Source organism: Aquila chrysaetos, chromosome 2, assembly GCF_900496995.4.
Source record: "Aquila chrysaetos chrysaetos chromosome 2, bAquChr1.4, whole genome shotgun sequence".
Taxonomy (NCBI): Eukaryota; Metazoa; Chordata; class Aves; order Accipitriformes; family Accipitridae; genus Aquila; species Aquila chrysaetos.
Window position 1 is genome coordinate 79,212,074 of NC_044005.1, and position 17,203 is coordinate 79,229,276.

Genomic DNA, 17,203 nt, shown 5'->3' on the forward strand with positions numbered 1-17,203 from the left:
AAATCGGAGGACAAGGTGTAAAATACAGAAAACATATTGTCTACTCTGCCCACCCAGAGAAAGTGTAATAGAAGTGTTTGAAGACAAAAGGCACAGCTTACTGGTATGAAAAGGCAGACAAAGGCGGCATGACTGGTCTGAAATACCTGATGGTACAGGACTCGGTACTATCGAGTACTTGTTCACTGGAGCCAGCAGCAAGAGAGTCAGAATTCTCTTCCTAATCTGGATATGCTTTGACTTCAGTCTGAACACTTAATTGCTTTATACACCTTCCCCGTTCTTTATCACTGGTTCATCTTTATGTTCTGTGCTCTTTAGGGTCGAGGTCTCTAGCAGCATTTGTCCCCAGCTGAAAGCAGGTCTCCACAACGTCTGCTGTGCAATAATGCTTGTAAATAGAGGTTTGAGTCAAGCAAAAATGGCAGTCTGGGGAACCCAAATCCTCATTTTGGTTATAACACAGCTTCCAACATACTATTTCATCGAAGCTATGAATGTTTTAAGCAAGCAATGAGCTCATGAAAAACTGGCATTCAGATCCTCTGCAGTACACTTGTGATCTCGCTGAAGGCAGGGCAAACACTTGACTGCAGTAGGCTGACCCTTCCCACAAGATAAGTGACATGCCGTCTTGTTAGTATGAGAAGTGCTGAACAAAATACTGATACCAGAGAAATTACCACTCAGACATATACATATATATATAACCAAGTATATTTACTAATAAAGCATTTAAATAACTGGAAGCAAAGCCATTTATATAGGCTTTTCCTACTGTAAAGGAAATTGTCTGGGTATTTTCCTTTTTGAAGATATCAGAAAATTCACTTATGGATTGATCCAAATCACACCAAATTCAGTACACATGTGAAGTGTTGATTACTCTGGCATGCAAACTTCTCAACTTTACCTCAAAACAAGAAGTTTCATAGTTTACTGAAGTAAATCAGGTAGAAATGATCAATACAGCACAAGCTGAAGTACGATCATTAGTGATAATAGCATATAATCCTTGAAAACAAAGGCAGGGCTTATTGATTAAAAGAGATTCTGATCATTAATGCTTTTTCTGCAGTGCATCACTTCAAAAAGAAGAATCTGAAATCAAACTTGCATGGCTCTCATAAAGCATCCTGTTATGAGTGGTCCAGAGTGACCCAAATACGTACTCAGAATATAAATGTTTGGGGCGATGGTTTTCTTTTAGCAAAGGAAGTGAAAAAGGGCATTACATGAAGCACACCGGAATCCATAGGAGGTTTTGAAACATTTCCTTCAACTGGGAACCAGAGCCATAAAGAAGGAACACAATATCTCTAACTGATTTTATGAAAGTTTCTGTGACAATTTTGGCCATGAACATTTTAGGAGGAACAATATTCATGTAAAAAAGAAATTATTTAAAGTGAAATTATTTTTCTTTACATTCTAGATTTTCACCGAGATCCAACTGCTCATAACAGTGTGATAACAAACTGCTCGTAACCTGCATGGTAACAGGTTATTTTAATATGTCAGTTTTAAGTTTTCAAACAATATTTTATAAGTCATAATGAAAAATACCTTTCACACAAAATTAAAAAGCCTGTTCTTCCATTTGTGCTCATCTTCCTTTGTCCCCTTGAACTCATGGATAAAAGAACCAGTGCAGGCAGCAGGATATAAAAACTATTAAGAGTCTTCCAAGTATGTTACTGTACTCATTCCGTATTCTGGACAACAGGCTTATTTATTTTGGATTTTTCTAACTTTTCTTTTAGTCTCAAATAGTTGTTGCACATTAAATATCCCTGTAGAAGTGTATGGTTGTTAGACTCCATTTTGTAATTTTTGATCTTCCTAGACAAATCCTGCACTGATTTAACAGTTTAAATCCTCTGGTGGAGCCGTGCTATGACATGTTATTACTGCCTATGACTTTCTGACTAGGGATGTCGAGCCTACTCAGCCAGCTAGTGACCTCTGGGTATGTGATGAATATTATAAATTCATCTTAAATGTGTGCAACGGGAGGCAGGCTTTCATGGAACTACATATAAACAAATGCATACATGCCAGGAAAGCTTCACAAAACTATCTGCATCCTACATCTTCCTATTATTCAACAATGTGCCATAAATTATTGTTTTAAAGAGACATCTATTATAGTAAATCCTCTGTTAAGATATCCCTGCTGTTTTCAGATCTGAAATCAGGAAAAAATAACTAACTCAGTTGCCAAATACTGAGATGCTGGTACACAGTGAGCTGTTAGAATTTGTGACAAAGTAGACCAAAGCTACATTTCTAGCATGTTAAAAAATGCCTACTAAAATTTTTTTAGACTGGCTGAACAAGTTCTACAAGATTAAGCCTGGAACTCCAAATGCCAAGATTTAATTAATGTGAGTATCCCCTCTCTTCTTTTCTTCTGTTGGATGAAAGTAAGAGGGCGAAAGAATTATTTTCATTGTTTTATGAGGGCCCCTGTCAGATATGGCAGTAAAACACAGGGGAAACCTCTCTCTTAGTTTCTGGCTAAGTAACTGTTATAAAAACTCGCAGTAATATTATGGCTTTGTAACGGTCACAATAGGAGAAGAGTTTTTTGCATTCTTATTGTCATCATTCATAAAATTGTATGGGTTGACTACGTGGAAAGGCTTTCCAGGTCCACTCAAGTTGGAACTGAGCCCTGTCTTATTGACAGAAACTTCATGAGATACTTCAGTCACAGCACTGAAGATCAAGAGGACAAATCCCCCTGAGCCCTGAAATTCAGGACCCTGCCAGAGTGTTCATTGAGATCTATTTGCTAGTGCTTTGATCCACGCTAAGCACCTCAGATGCAAGGCTATGGAGAAGGATCGAGATACAATGAAACTGGGTCTTAGTGAAAACGTGGCAAGTTTCAATATTGCTTTAATCAGTGACACCAAAGATGATCTGCTTACAGAAGAAATGCTGATTAAGCCACATATTTCCAAACCATTTTATTAAAAAAAAATAATAGTTACAGCTTCCTTTTTTGACCTAGTTCCTTTTATTGTTCAACACTTCAGCACTTTTAGAAACATAATCATCCATTGTATACTTGTCACATCTTTTGTAAAATGCAACACTTTTTTAAAAAGGGAAAAGACTGACTTTCATCCATTTTCCTAAGCCATTTATCATATTCAAAATTGTAAAAATCTTCAGAAGTTCAAAAAAGAAACAGTAGGCTTTAATCTAAATGCTCTCTATTTACATTACGGTTCTAAAATGTGATTGGAAATAGTTTTGGGAAAAGATTTTGCACTTCATACAGTCAAGCTTGATGAAAGCAAATCTGAAGGATGGGAGGGTATGCATAATACTGGAGAAAGCTGTCAGGTCTTTGCAGTTCCTTTCTGACAGTCATTGCTAGGCAGTGTCAGTACAAAACCTCAAAGTAATACGCAAATTCATAAAACACAACCTTACCAAGTCCGGAGCACTCTCACAGTGTTGGGCAAACTCTGTTCCCCTTAAAATTCAACTCACGCTAACAAAACTGTACTTTCAGTTGCCACTATGAACTCTAACAGCAAGAAACCATTCTCTTAGGTATTGGTCAACCTTATTTTTGCTACCTGTGCCGATATAACTTGAACCAGATTGCCTGTGAAAACAAAATTGGCATTTCTTGCCAAAATGTTTGCTGACACAAGCAATGAATTGCATTATATTTGTGGCAGGAATATTCTACATTTTGATCCCTCAATAAAGCCTCCAACTGAACCACAAACCAGCTTTATACATACAAACGCACTGACTGATGTGCTTGATAAATGCGACTGTACCTACAGAAAACAAAGACTCAACACACCTCTCCTGCAGATTTTTAGCCTTCTGAGGAAAGGGGAAAAATCCTTTAAACACTGAGTGGAAGACAAAGAGGGTACTACTACTGAGAAGTACCCTGAGACTTAATTTGCTAACTGATTGTAACTTTCAGCAACAATCTGATGAACAAGTTCCAAGCGCATTGAAGTAATTAAATAAAACACTGAAATAATCGTATCACTGTTAAAATTCTCAGCAACACCAAAAAACCACCAAGTACAGTGAAAACCAAGTGAAGGAAACCTTCCACCTACCAAACAAAATTTCCACCCCCTCTCCCAATGCCATTTCTCAAGCTCATATCCAGGAAAAAAAAAAAAAAACACCAGTAGCGGCAAGAATTAAAACACATCTGAAATTGGAAGCAAAAGCTGTTGGAAACGTGTTTCAAAATTTAAGGGAAACAAAAAACAAACAAACAAACAAACAAAAAAAAAACCAAAAAGTGTTTGCCCTGAGCTTCCTCCATCCTTTCCACTAAGCACATTTCAAAAATAGGTGTTTTAACTGGGAAAACTTGCACTCTTTCCTTCTCCCTCGCCCCCACCCCAACGAGGTGGCACCTTAGGGTGGGCACCAGGGCCGGGGGGGGGGGATGCGCCTTCCTCCCACCCGGGGAGCGCCCGGGGCCGCGGGGAGAAGGGGCCGCCCGCTCCGCGGGGCCCCGCGAAACTTACGCGGAGCTGCTTAAGGCGGGCTGCGGCTCCTCCGCGCCTGCGGCGTTCCTGTTTTCTGATGGGCTCCATCGCTTCCCCGTGGGTCCCCCCCCCCACGGCTATTCACGGACGGTGTGAGCCCCTTACGCACCTGCGCAGCGGCCGGGGCTACCTCCGCCCCCCAGGGCGCTAATTAGCTCTAAACGCTGATAAATACCATCCCTGCCTCTGGGAGGGTTTGTTTTTTGGTTTGGTTTTTTTTTTTTTTTTTTTTTTTTTTTTTTTTTTTTAGGGGAGATGAGTTTCCTCCTCATTTAGGGTCGCTCGGTTTGCTGGGCTGTTGGGTGCTGACCTGCAGGACACCGAGTGTGTGTCACCCCCCCCTCCCCGTGTCCTCCCCCCCGTGTCCCCATCCCTGCCCGCTGGCACCGCGGCAGCTGGAGCAAATTCAGCTTTTCTTCTCCCACAGCACTGGGGCTTGGCTGCCCTTAAAGAAAATCCTCTCCTAACAACGTGTCAATGTTACATTCCTCCACAAAGCAACTTCTATTAGGGGGGCTGGGAGCTTGGCACTGCCTCGCCACAGACTGGGAGCTTTGTGGCTGGGCAGAAAACAAGGAGAGAGGGAACATTTCCTGCATTAAAATGCAATACCCTGGGCTCGATGATTTATCCCTTGCCGCATGGGCACAGCCTCCCCCCCCGCGCTTCCCCCATTCCCACATGGCTGCCCCGAAGGACCCCCTCGCCCGTGGGTTGCGGCCAGAGCCCCTCATCTAGGCTCAGCCTATGCTTTTCCACCCTCTCATCCCCCCCAGCGTCCTTCCCCAAATCACCCCCCCCCACCACCACCGACTTCCCCAAAATGGCAGGTGGCCAAAACAGGAGGCACGAAGCAGAGGGCTGCCACGCTAACTGCTGGCCCCCCCTGCCTTCCCACCTTTCCACAACTCCCCCTTTTTTCCTAGCAGGGAGACGAAGCGGCCGCTGCGACGGACACGTCAAGCCCCCACCCTCGCTAATATTGCTGTGAGATTCAGCACCTTTGTCTCCCGGAGCCCAGGCCGCCTGGAGACAGGGATGCAGCAGCCGCAGCAGCAGCAGCAGCAGCAGCAGCAACCCTTGGCCCCTTCGCAGAGCTCCCAGCAGGTCAAAGCAGCGCGGCCTGACTCCGCGCGGTGCCTCGCGTCTACCAGGCGTCGCAGCTCTCCGAAGAACTGCGTTTGCTTTTGGTTTGCTTTTAGGTTGGTGAGGTCTGGCCCAGTTGGGACCAGGTATCCTGACCGTGGTAAATCTCTTGGTCTTTTAGTCAGGTCGCCCGCATGCCTTTGGAAACGTTTTCCTTGCAAAGTCAAGGGATCGCATCAAGAGGGCCAAGATTTTGTAGTCGGGTGGTTGCAGCAAAGAGGTGGCGAGGGGGAGAGCGATTCCCGGCTCGCCACCTCTGGGCATCACTGTAAGTGGGGGCTGAAAACAGACGGACCCTACTCATGCGGAGTTTCAACAGTGCTCAGCAGAACTCTGTGCCGAAGGTTAGGCCAATCTAGGAAATGAAAATGCAGCCCTCCCTGCCCCGAGGGAGTGTGCATCTTCTCCAGCCCTTTCGCCTGGTCTGGAGGCGAGCTGGAGTGGAGAGCAAGTCAAATGAGAGGGAGTATCAAGGAGAGCCGGCAGCAGGACCTACCCACCGGCGTGGCATCGAGCCCCCGCTCCGAGCAGCACCTACCTTCTTTTGGCGGCCGTTTGGCTTCTCTGGTGAGGTTGCAGACCTGGGTGGTTTGCAGCTCCTGGGTCAGGCAGCCCTCCGTCTGCTCGTTGAGGGGCAGCACCACGTTATTGAGCAACACCAGGGACTGGTCGTCTATTCCCCATTCTCCCAAATGCTGAGGGCAGGTGCATTTTGTATACATGATCCCACAGGACTCGGTTCTCCCGTTCTCGGATTTCAAGCAGCTCTCCAACCAAGTGCATAACACATGGCACCCAAACTGGCTTGGGCTCACCTTGTTCAACACCAAAAACTCAAAGAAGGATTTTTGGTCTTCCTCTTTTTTGTGTAATCCTGGGAAATCGATAGGATAGACGCGGCGTATCTGAATAAAATTCTTATCGTACTGCAGAAATACAAAAGCATTCTTGGAATCGCAGAGCTGCATTATAGAATGGTTATTTTTTAAAAGATCCTTTATTTTTTCATGGGAAAAATGATCAAACTGATAAGCCAAGAGGGAAAAGTTGGAGCAGCTGAAGTCCTTTTTGGAAAATTTCAGGTAAATACTATATTTGGTCGGATCTGGATTTTCCAGCGTCCAAGTGCAGTTTGTGAAGTTTTTAGGAAACATTTCACTTACAGAATACGATCCATAAATGACCCCCTTCACCAGCGTGGAACACCAGAAGTCTTGGGCAGCATTAAATCCAAACATAACCAGTAGATAGGTGGAAAATATATAAATCAGCAAATTACGAACAGCCTTCATCCTATGTCATTTGGCCTGCAGGAGATGAAACGAAATAAAAATGCAAGTAGAATTCTCCACGCATTGAAAAACCAAACTCCTTCCAATATTCGAGCCAGCTGTTTTCAAGCTTGCAGTTAGAGCCCCTTTCAGAAAGAAGGGCAGGTAATTTTGATTTTATAAGGCAAGGGACGGGTTTGCTGCCGTGTGCGCAGCGCCATCACGTGGCCATCGCGACAGCCACGTCTTCCTACAGTCACATTAAACCCCAACATCTATTAGATTATTAATAGGAATGTCCTCTCCTGTCTAGGATGTAGTCATCATGGCGTGGACTAGAACGGCTCAACTTTGGTAAAAACCTAGACGCCTTACCCGACAGACCAAGACAAGGGCGATTTATTTACTTAATTCTTCGAAAAGTAATTAAGTAGTCTGCTAGAGTCGTATACGTGCGTGTACAACACGCGCATGCAGAATTTCACCGGAATAGAACGAGAAAGCCAGTAGCGTCTGTTGTTATCTATTATTTTTCTCTTAAGTCTGAGGAGTAACTGTGAAGAATTACAGCCGTAATTAAAAAACGCACAGATTATTTTTTGTTACAGATGGAACATTATCTCCCACATGCCCACATGCCTTCGCCTTGGCCACCTGGTATACAGAGGTCTCTGTAAAAAGAAAAACCAGGCAGGAAATACTGAGACGGATGCATTAACAAAATCCTGAGACTGTTGGAGAAAGAAACAAAGACAGGCAGAGGAAACTAGTGCTGGTCTGACACTACCACTAAACGCCAGCTTTTTAAGGTAATAATTTCAATATCTGCTACAACCTCTTAGGATATATAAAAGGGATCACTGTATTAGTAGCTACAGCCAGTACCGCTATACAGCTGCCAGTGCTACAGCAGGATCTCTGCACCTATTGGACTGCACTTGCCCTCCTATTACGAGTATCTTGTACTGTCTGATTAGCTGTGTTTTGCAGATGTGCGCTCGAACGATGAAAGACATACTACATTTTCTCTGCTAGTATCTCCAAATAAAGCTGTTTTACTGCACCTGTCAACCGTTACAGCCCCCACATGCTCTGTTCTCTTAACAGTGGCCTGGGTTAATAAAGCGAACTGTAGTTATATATTTACCTCCGTAACGTTATCCAAAAAATTCAGATTGAACCTTTTCAGCATTAACCTTTGAGAAGTTGCTTATCTCTCACAAACGAGTAGCTTTTCGCCTTCTGCTGTCAAAAGCAAGCAGACAGAAGTGATGCCAAGCTAATTTCAAAACTCTCTAGATTGCAGGCTCTTCCACTGTTGCTCTGTAAGCAGAGGCAGACATGCACACACAGGCACCGTTACTGAGTTTTGATGCGTGGCTTTGCCTAGCTTTTCATCTCACCAAACAGCAAGGCATCTTCTGTCTCCCATTGCGTAACACACAGCAAATCACCAGATTAAGCTCCCTCGAAGAGATTTTTCTATCTCCTAGATTATAATTCAAACTCTGAATCTTGAAATGGGCAAAGCAGCACCAACTCTAACCCTCTTTACAGCGGAGGTTTTAAAAAAAAAAAAAAAAAAGCAGAGCTGCTGCCGGGTCTATCCACACGGTCAGATTTTCTCCTTTCCAAGCATCCATCTCAATGAATAACACGGTCCCCCTCCTCCAAATAGGGTCAGTACAGCATTTAAGGTTTTAAAAAAGAGAAACTTACGGGGAATTCTGGAAACAATTTCCCCTTTGCTGAAGCACTTTGCAGGCAATGCAGTTCTGCGCAGTGTTATTCAGGATGGTGTAGGCGTTGAAAGCCAATGTGACAATAAGTGTCTAAATTAGGAATTCCACCCATGAAAAAGGATTAATTTTATAATCTGGAAAGCAAAAGGGGGGCTTATTTGCTTTGCCGTTTGAAAAGCAAAAAAGCGTCCGACTTTCCCCATCCTATGTAATATTTGCACTAGAAAAATAAAGACGTCTGCAGTGCTAGGCTGTTTTCTATGAAGAAATGTAATCAAATAGCCCTCATTTTAGTCGTGCGTTTGTTCATGCGAGGCTGCTGAAACACAACATTGTCTTAATCTCTCTCTTCCTGCGTGCCTTACACACACACACACACGCACACACACACACGCACACGCACACACACACACCCCAGAATTGAGCGTGCCGGCAGCATTTCAGTTAGTTTGCAGCATTGCTAAATACAAGAGTGATTCTGCTCACTGAAAGGATTAAGGCACTCAGATTAAAAAGACCTTTCTTTTCCATGGAGGAGGGAGTTAAAGAACGGCCACGGAGGCTTAAGGTTCCCCATTTGGGAAGGGGGAGAATCCTCTTCTGCTGAAAAGCAAACGGGCGTTTAGTTTGGATATTCCCCAAAACTGATTTTCTAGGTGACACTGTAGTTTAGCCGAACATAGACGGCGCCATCACTCCACTTTTTTCCCCCAACAGAAGACCCACTGACTTCTCTTATTTTAACTTCCTATTAACCTAACATCCCCCCCCTCCCGAAAAAAAAAAAAAAAATTACCCCAATCGTGCACAAACCTCAGGTTTCCTCGGTCTCGCTGGAAAATACTCTCGGGGAAGCAGACCTGTCGCAAAAAGGACTTCTCTAACTTTTAAACTGCAGCGCTGAAGTAAATGCGGAGATCATTTTGTATGTGCTGTCTCTCTCTCTCTCTCTATCCTTCAGCAACAGCCTGTCCCCCTCCTCCGCCGCCTCCTCCCCGGAATCCCAAGCTAAAAGCTCTCCAGTCGTAATCCCTGGAAATGGGAAAATGGAAATGCCCCGGGCACCCTTACCTTCCACTCCGAAAGCTGTCAGGCTATTTCTCTAAAACACTAGCACCACAGGCACACGTCCCAACAACAGTGATGGAGAGATTCCCCTTCTGTCGGAAGCACCGTTTCCCATTTTCCCCGGCTCAGGTTCAAAACCAAGATTGAAAAAAGCAGCAGAAGATTTAAAAAAAAAAAAAAAAAAAAAAACCCAAAAAAACGCAGCGAGAAAAACCCCCGCACGCCACACGCGCACCCCACCGAGGGGAAGGAAGGAAGGAAGGAAGGAAAAAAAAAAAAAAAAAGCAGCTTTGGCTCCGGATCCACCAAATCCAACCGCACGAAGGGAAATAAAATTTAAAAAAAAAAAAAAAAAAAAAAAAAAAACAAAAAACAACCAAAAACACCAAAAAAAAAAAGGCAAAAACCACCTCAAACCAGCGAGACTGCAGGAAAAAAAAAAAAAAAAAAGGAAGTGGCTGAGCAAGCGAAGGTTTTGGGGCTTTTCTTTTTATTTTTTTTACTTGAAACAAAGTCTCAGCACAGCAGCCCGATGAGCGGCGATGCCAGGCAGGCGACGGTCTGAGAGGAGGACTGAGGCGCTAGCGCCGATTTGTTGGCGGGTTTTGGTGGTGGTTGTTGTTGTTACTAACAGACTTACTCCTCTTTCCTCCCTCCTCATCCTCCTCCCTCGGGCTCTGGTGGCCGGACAGCGGCGTGGGGGGGTGGGCTGTGTGTGTGGGAGTGGGTGCGTGGCGGGGGGGGGGGGGGTGTTCGTCCTCGGTGCCGCTGTGGGGAAGAAGCGGAGCGGGCGGGCGGGCGGGCGGACGGAGCGAGCGGGAGCGCGGCTCTGCCGTTGCCGCGCTGGGCGCGCGTACGCCCGTGCGCGTGTCCGCGCCAACCGGCCCGGCCTCCGCGGGGGGGGGGGGGGGGGGGGGGGGACGGGGGGGGGTGAGGGCGCGCGTGTGCGCGCTCCTTCGGCGAGTGGGCGGCCGCCGCCGCTCTCTCCGGCGGGGGAAGGCCGGGCCGGTTGGCGGACGTTCGGGGCTGCTCGGTACCTTTCAGCGCGTCCCCAGCGAACGTCGTTTTCTGCGGGCGGGAGGGTTTTTGGTTTGGGTTTGGTTCCCCCCCCCCCGGCCTCGCTGTCGGCTGCGCCCCGGCCTGAGAGAAATTGGCGGGAGGGGAGTGAGGGGAAGGGGGGGGGGGGCGGGAGCCGCGCTTGATCTCCGTCCTGTCGTCCGTTGTCCCCGAGCGTAACCCGCCCTCCCTCACACACACACTTGTCGCAGCCCCAGGAGCTGTCAGACCGGCACCGCGGCGCAGATATTAACCGAACCGGGGCTCCGAGGAGAAACCCTTCCCAACCGCCGCCCGCCTTTGACTGGCAACAACAGCCATTTCCTCAGCGAGGCTGCAGTTTCACGCCGTCTTCGGTCCCCTGACCAGAGAGGAGCCTGCGCCCGGGTGGGTGCGGCGGGGCTGCCCCGGAGCGGGGGTGCCCGGGAGCCGGGAACCGGGCGCGGGAGGGGCCGCTGTCCCGTCGTGTGTCCCCCCGACCCCGGCCCGGGGGGGGGGGGGTCCCGCCGTGGGCTCTGCCCGCCGGGCTGCGAGCGGAGTTTGTGAGGCGAGGGCGGCTGAGGTAGAGCCCCTTAGCGGCGGGTGGGGGCCCGAAAGACGGGGGAGGTTCGCGGAGAGAGCCTGGCCGCAAGGAAGGCAGGCATCCCCCGCTCCCCCACCCGCTTTTTTATTTTAATTTCGGTACAGCTAGCTAGGGTTGGAGCTGCATTCCCCCCCCAACCCCCCGGCTGTGTCTCCCCGGGGACGGGTTGGGCTGTCCTCTGGCCCTTCCCGCTGGCCTGAGAGACGGGGGCTAGCCGGCGCGACAGCCAGATATCCGGCGTGAAAATTAGGAGATGACATTTTAATAAATACCGCTGTCAGTCACCGGCTCGCAGCCCGGCTGCTGCGGGCTCCCAGCGCTGCCGTTCGGCGAGGAGAACAAAGCCCGGCCGCGGCTGGGTGGTCCGGCTCCCCGGTCCAGCCCCTCCGCCTCGTCCAAGTTCCCGTGGAACGGGGCTGCCCGGGTTTTGAACGCTCCCTCCCTCCCTCCCACCCCGCCGAAACGCGACTTTCAACTCCTGGACGGCGTCCAAACCCGGCTGTCCTTAAAGCAAAGAGTTTTCCTCACCCCCCCCCCCCCCCCCCCCCCCCCCAGCGCCCTAGCCCCTGCAAGGTTTGAATTCCAGTAACGCAGAGCTTTTACGATTACAATTACACGCTGCACAAATTCTGATCAGAGGTATTACTGGTCGCAAACCACTTCTGACCAAAGTAAACAAAAGCACGGTTATAGCTTTTTACTGTATTTTCCATAGGTACAAGCTGTAAACCGCATCCCTGCTAGCTTTTACAAACAAATACTTTACGCCCCTGTTGTCAAAATAAAACAAAATGTATCTACCCAAACCAAGGAAAATGTGCGAGATGTGCATCATCTACGCCCCACAAATACAGTGCAATGAAAACTGAACCGTTACTGGCTTAGAGATAATCGTATTCTCTCACATTCGGTGACACTCCGTATTATCTGTAGGTGATCATCATGTTGCTTGAAATACTTCAAGGGAAGTTCGGTTCATTGACAGGTCGATATGAGCAGAACAAATCAAAGGTGCGCACACACTGCAGCATTTAAATACCTTTTTCGCCCCCTTTGTACTGAATGAAGAACTTGAGGGTAAGTGACAGAAAAAAACATCCTGAACGAACTCTTTCGCCCGTTTCCTATGGCATTGGCAAGTTGTAGCTCCTTTAATTGTGAGTGGAAATGAAAATTAATAAATAGACAACGTATCGTAAACCATTGTCTTTAGCAACCTCCCAGGTATCCCATCCCGGCAATTAACTTCCACTTTTCAGTTTTGTGAAGACATGGCAATGCTGGAAAGGAATCTGGGAGGGAAGACTCCTTGCCCTCTTGTCTACAAACTGGAGGATAGAATGGAAGTTGCACAAGTCGTACTTGGGTTAACTATGGGAGCTGAGGAACAGAGGGATGGGATGGCAGCACAGAGCACTCTGCAGATTTCTTCTCAAGATTTGTTGCAATTAGACTTGAACAATGCAGGTTTCATTTACTGGAACTAACTCTAAGATAAGCTATACCGTTTTGTAAGTACACAAATATCCATGATCCACTTGTGGGTGCCTTTCTAACTGAACTGAGGCCAACTTCAGAAATAATTTGTTTGATAGGTGTCATGCAGCTGCATTTGAGATAACAAAAACCTGGAATTTTGATAGCCTAGACGTGAGAGTCAGGATATGTTTAAGCCTACAAAATATAAATAAATAGAAATGTAACAATGTATTTGTTTAAACTGGGCATGCAGATCATTTGTGTTCGGAATGGTGCTATTTTGTATGTACATTTAGTGCTAAACTACAGTCTACTACAGTAAAGTGAACCTATACACATCATTTGGAAATACTGAGTAGATCCAACCTGTGTGAGTACCTCTGTTAAAACCTAGGAATAAGGTATTAATACAATCCCACACTGTTTCACCTGAGGGCTGTCAGAACTGCATGGCACGTGCGGTGCCATCTGTACTACAAAAAAAGTACCAAGGCACCGAAAGAAGTGTTATGTCGCTCAGTAGTAGTGTGGTAGGCACAGGCACAACATAGCGAATGCTAAATTTATAGTGCTGCTTTCTAGACTCGATGCGATTGTTTCAGCAAGGTTGGGCTTAGTCCAAACTAGGAAAGAGGGAGGAGAGTAATATTTTTAAGTAATTTCTGTATTAGTGAGAAAAATGAGGCTTACCCAATTTAATATGTTGGATGGAATAAATTAAAGGGTTTGTTCAGTTGCTTCCCCCCCCCAGTCTGTAGCAGCACTTTGAGATCTTTGGTATCTTGGTCACAGCAGCTAGATGATTTCAGTCCAGGTTTTAGTGTGCACAGCAAAAAATTCAACAAAATTGTAACTGGAATTATAATTCACTGACATTTTGGGGGCAAATTTTAAACGGGGGGCCACAGTTTAAAGAAAGTGGCTTTGGAGAATGGACTGTTCTCTCACTCAATCCCCTGTCACCCTTAGGGGGACTCTTTTCTAGTCAAGGCCACTGTTGCAGCCTGCAGTGTCACTCTGAGCAAATAAAAGACAGTCTATCATCTCCAACACTGAAGGCACGCATTAAAAAAAAAAAAAAGAAAAGGTTTTTCAACAAAGGCTTTCATACTTTATTCTTAATTCTTTATTATTATCATCATGTTTGACTACAGAGTTCTGGACACTTAGATATGTCACCTTATTGTGCACAATAATGGAAACCGTGGTTATAGAGTCAACTTACAGGTGAGAGTCAAGTGGTATTTTTACTGAGCCTCTTAGGTTACATAGGAGTGGCACTGGTCTGTTCCCCACATCCAACTTTACTCAGACATGTGAGGCTCTTCAAAACAGACTTTCTAGTCTGCATCACGGATTCTGCTGCAAAACACCAGATTTCTATAAGAACAGTATTTCCTTGCTAACATTATTTAGTTTGGTCTCAAGCGAAGATATAAAATGGAAGATGCTGGCCATATTGCAGCTATTATAAAAGTAAATAAATACCTAAATATGAAAAGAAGAAAAATCTTTTGTTGCTCTAACAGGTTGAGAGTGAGTATAAATTGGAAATAATTTCATAGACTGGTATATGTTTTCTGGTCCACTATGTTACAAACCATTAAGAAATGTTGCATTTCTCTACTGCATTCAGATTCTAAGTGAATTTCATCAGTATTAATTTCCTCTCAAGAGGAAATACGAATTTAATAAATAATGGGTTATATTCTGCCTTCTCAATTTTAAATATCTTTTGAAAGATTATGTGATTATGTTTGAACTTTATTAGAGAAGTGATTTGTATTTTCATAAATAGTTAATTAATAATGCAGCGCCAGTAGATGGTGCTCAAGAATATATAGCATAACTGAGGGGTAGGGGTGATTAAAAAGTTCTATTTTAAAATTGAAAAATTTCAGGGAAAGTGTTGGTTTTCTTTTGAGAAGTTGATTTTTCATCAGAAAACAATGTCTCCTTCCAAATTGCAAGCAAACCTTTGGTTGGTTGACAATTTTCAATTTGAGAAGGTCTGTGATTTGCTTGCTTGCTTGTTTGTTTTCATTCTTTGTATGGCTTCTTCAGTGAAGGTTTTTACAAGAACTTTTAAATTCTGCTACTGGCTTTAACTAATTTGATGTTGTTACTCCATCACAGTTATTGGGCTAGAAACAGTGAAATTTGTGCAATAGGTGACACCAGGAGCATGGGCAGAAGGGGTCTGAATCACATCTGAGGCCTGTGCAGCATCCTACATCAGACAGCAGCCCTTGAACATTCCTGAGGAAGGTGCAGAAAACCTGGAATAGGAATATTTTTGGCAATCTGGCTTCAGAAAATCTCACCTAGTCTCTGGTATTTAGAGATCAATTTAAGCCTCCAAATAAGTTTCAGTGCCCCTGCAGTACTCGTTTAGCTAGTTTAACTCCATACATTCTTGTTATCCACATAAGCATCTAGTTCTTTTCAGTCTTCTATTTTTTCTAGCTCAACATTGTCAAATAATGAGTCCCACAGCATAAATGTATACTATGTGAAAACTGATGGGTGTCACTTCTGTTAAATTTTCTGCCTTTTGATTTAATTGTGTGTCAGCCTGTTCTTGTGTTAAGGCGGGGAGAAATGAGATTCTGGCTTGCTTCTAGTAATTATGTTACATATTTTCCTCATGCCTCTTTTTAATTTCCTTTTTAAGATAATTCCAGCTATTCCAATCTATTTCCACAAAACCATGCTTTTCAAGGAACTTCTGTCATTCTTGTCACTTTTCTCTTAATCACCCTCTAGTTCTCTGATATCTTTCTAAGATGCAGAAACCAGTATTGCACACAGTAGTTCAGATGAAGCTGCAGCACTGATTTCTATAACATTGTTTTTCTTTATCATCTCAGTCCTGTTCTTGATTCATTTTAATATCTTGCTTCTTCTGATAGCTGCTACACTGAACAGAGGTCTTCAGTTAGCTGTCTATGCCTCTTCTTTTTATCAGTCTCCTGCGAGAAACTTTGTCGAGGCCTTTAGGAAGTTTAAATAAATGATGTCAGCTGGTTCTCCTTTGACCACTACTGTAGGTTACCGATGTGTTGAAAAGATTCTAACAGATGAGTGAGGCATCATCTTCCTTTGCAAAGATCTATCATCTCATGGTCTTCGGAGTGTTTTATTTTCTTATTTTTAATTTGCCAGCTACAGATTTAAGATTTATGAATCTTTGATTCCCTGAATCATCCTAAAGCCTTTTTATAATATATGTGAAACATTTGCTACTCTCTAACCTTCCAGTACAGGAGTTGTTTTTCAATTAGAGATTGCATAGCTCAACTACCTCTTGTTCAGGATTTTTCGGTCCTGGTGGCTTCCTGCTTTTTAAATGATTGATTTGTTCCAGCACCTCTTCATCTGATAGTACCTCATTTTTATTACCCAAGAGTAGATATTTCCCTAACATCCTCTATTGTGAAGACCGATGCAAATAAATCTTCTATCTTCCTAGCAATGTCCTTCTCTTCCTTAATTGCTGTCTTTATTCTCTGAAGTTCCCAGAAGACATAGTGACTCTTGTAAGCTTCTTGCTTTTGATATATTTAAGGGGTTTCTTTTAATTTGTTTTTATGGTTTTAACTGTTTGATTTTCAGCAGTTACCTTTGCTATCCGGTTTTCCTTCTTACCTCTTTACTATTATAGCTTGCGATCGTTTTCCTCATTTCATGAAAGCTGCCTTTGCAGACTTTGACAATTCCCTGCTTAGCTCAAGTAGCGTCTCAAATCCTTTCATTTCACTCCACTGGTTTGCAACTTACCTTCCTTGTTTATCTCCTCCCCTCCCCCATATGTGCATTTATCAATGAAAATGTTCTTGGTTTGGGGAGCAACATGAATGCCAGCCACATCGAAGGACCCTGCTGCCTTTAATTCTGATACTAGGGTTGCTTTTTGTGACTAACATGCATTTTATTGAACGCCTCTGTCCAAAGGTTGGTGTCATGACATTTTTTGTAGAGCTTTTCTCTTGCTAGATGCATTTAACCTCATTATTTTAGGATCACTTTACATATTAGTTTGGATATTCTTAATCCTTGACTTCTTTCTGCTTATTGTGATTGAAGTCTAACGTTATATCTAAACAGTGCTTGAATATGGGTCTACAGCTTATCAAGCTGAGCTGGTTGATTTAAGGCTATCTTATGTCTTCCAAGGTGACAGCCATGTCTCAGAATAATCTTCTCTCAATTATGTGCTGTTTCAAGAAGTAACTTCCTATTGTTCTGAGAAATTATATCTTTAAGCTTTGCCATTTACAGGTTTGATTTGTTTCTAATCGAGTTGTCTAA

The 17,203-nt window shown here is 44.6% G+C and overlaps 1 protein-coding gene across 7 annotated transcripts in view; it reads right to left on the minus strand.

The window, feature by feature from the left end:
* ADGRB3 (adhesion G protein-coupled receptor B3) overlaps positions 1 to 10,154 on the minus strand; it is a 464,705-nt gene extending 454,551 nt beyond the window's left edge. For 2 of the 7 annotated variants that reach the window (XM_030039021.2, XM_030039011.2), the window contains exons 1-2: positions 9,778 to 10,150; positions 6,232 to 7,000 (exon numbers count right to left, since the gene is read on the minus strand). In XM_030039021.2, coding sequence (XP_029894881.1) covers positions 6,232 to 6,985 — 754 coding nt within the window. In that variant the 5' untranslated portion in view covers positions 6,986 to 7,000; positions 9,778 to 10,150. Of the gene's footprint in view, positions 1 to 6,231; positions 7,001 to 8,111; positions 8,710 to 9,519; positions 9,750 to 9,777 lie in introns of those variants that run through there. The other 5 variants (XM_030039030.2, XM_030039041.2, XM_030039052.2 and 2 more) reach the window with 5 other exon arrangements.
* Positions 10,155 to 17,203: the final 7,049 nt, after the last annotated feature.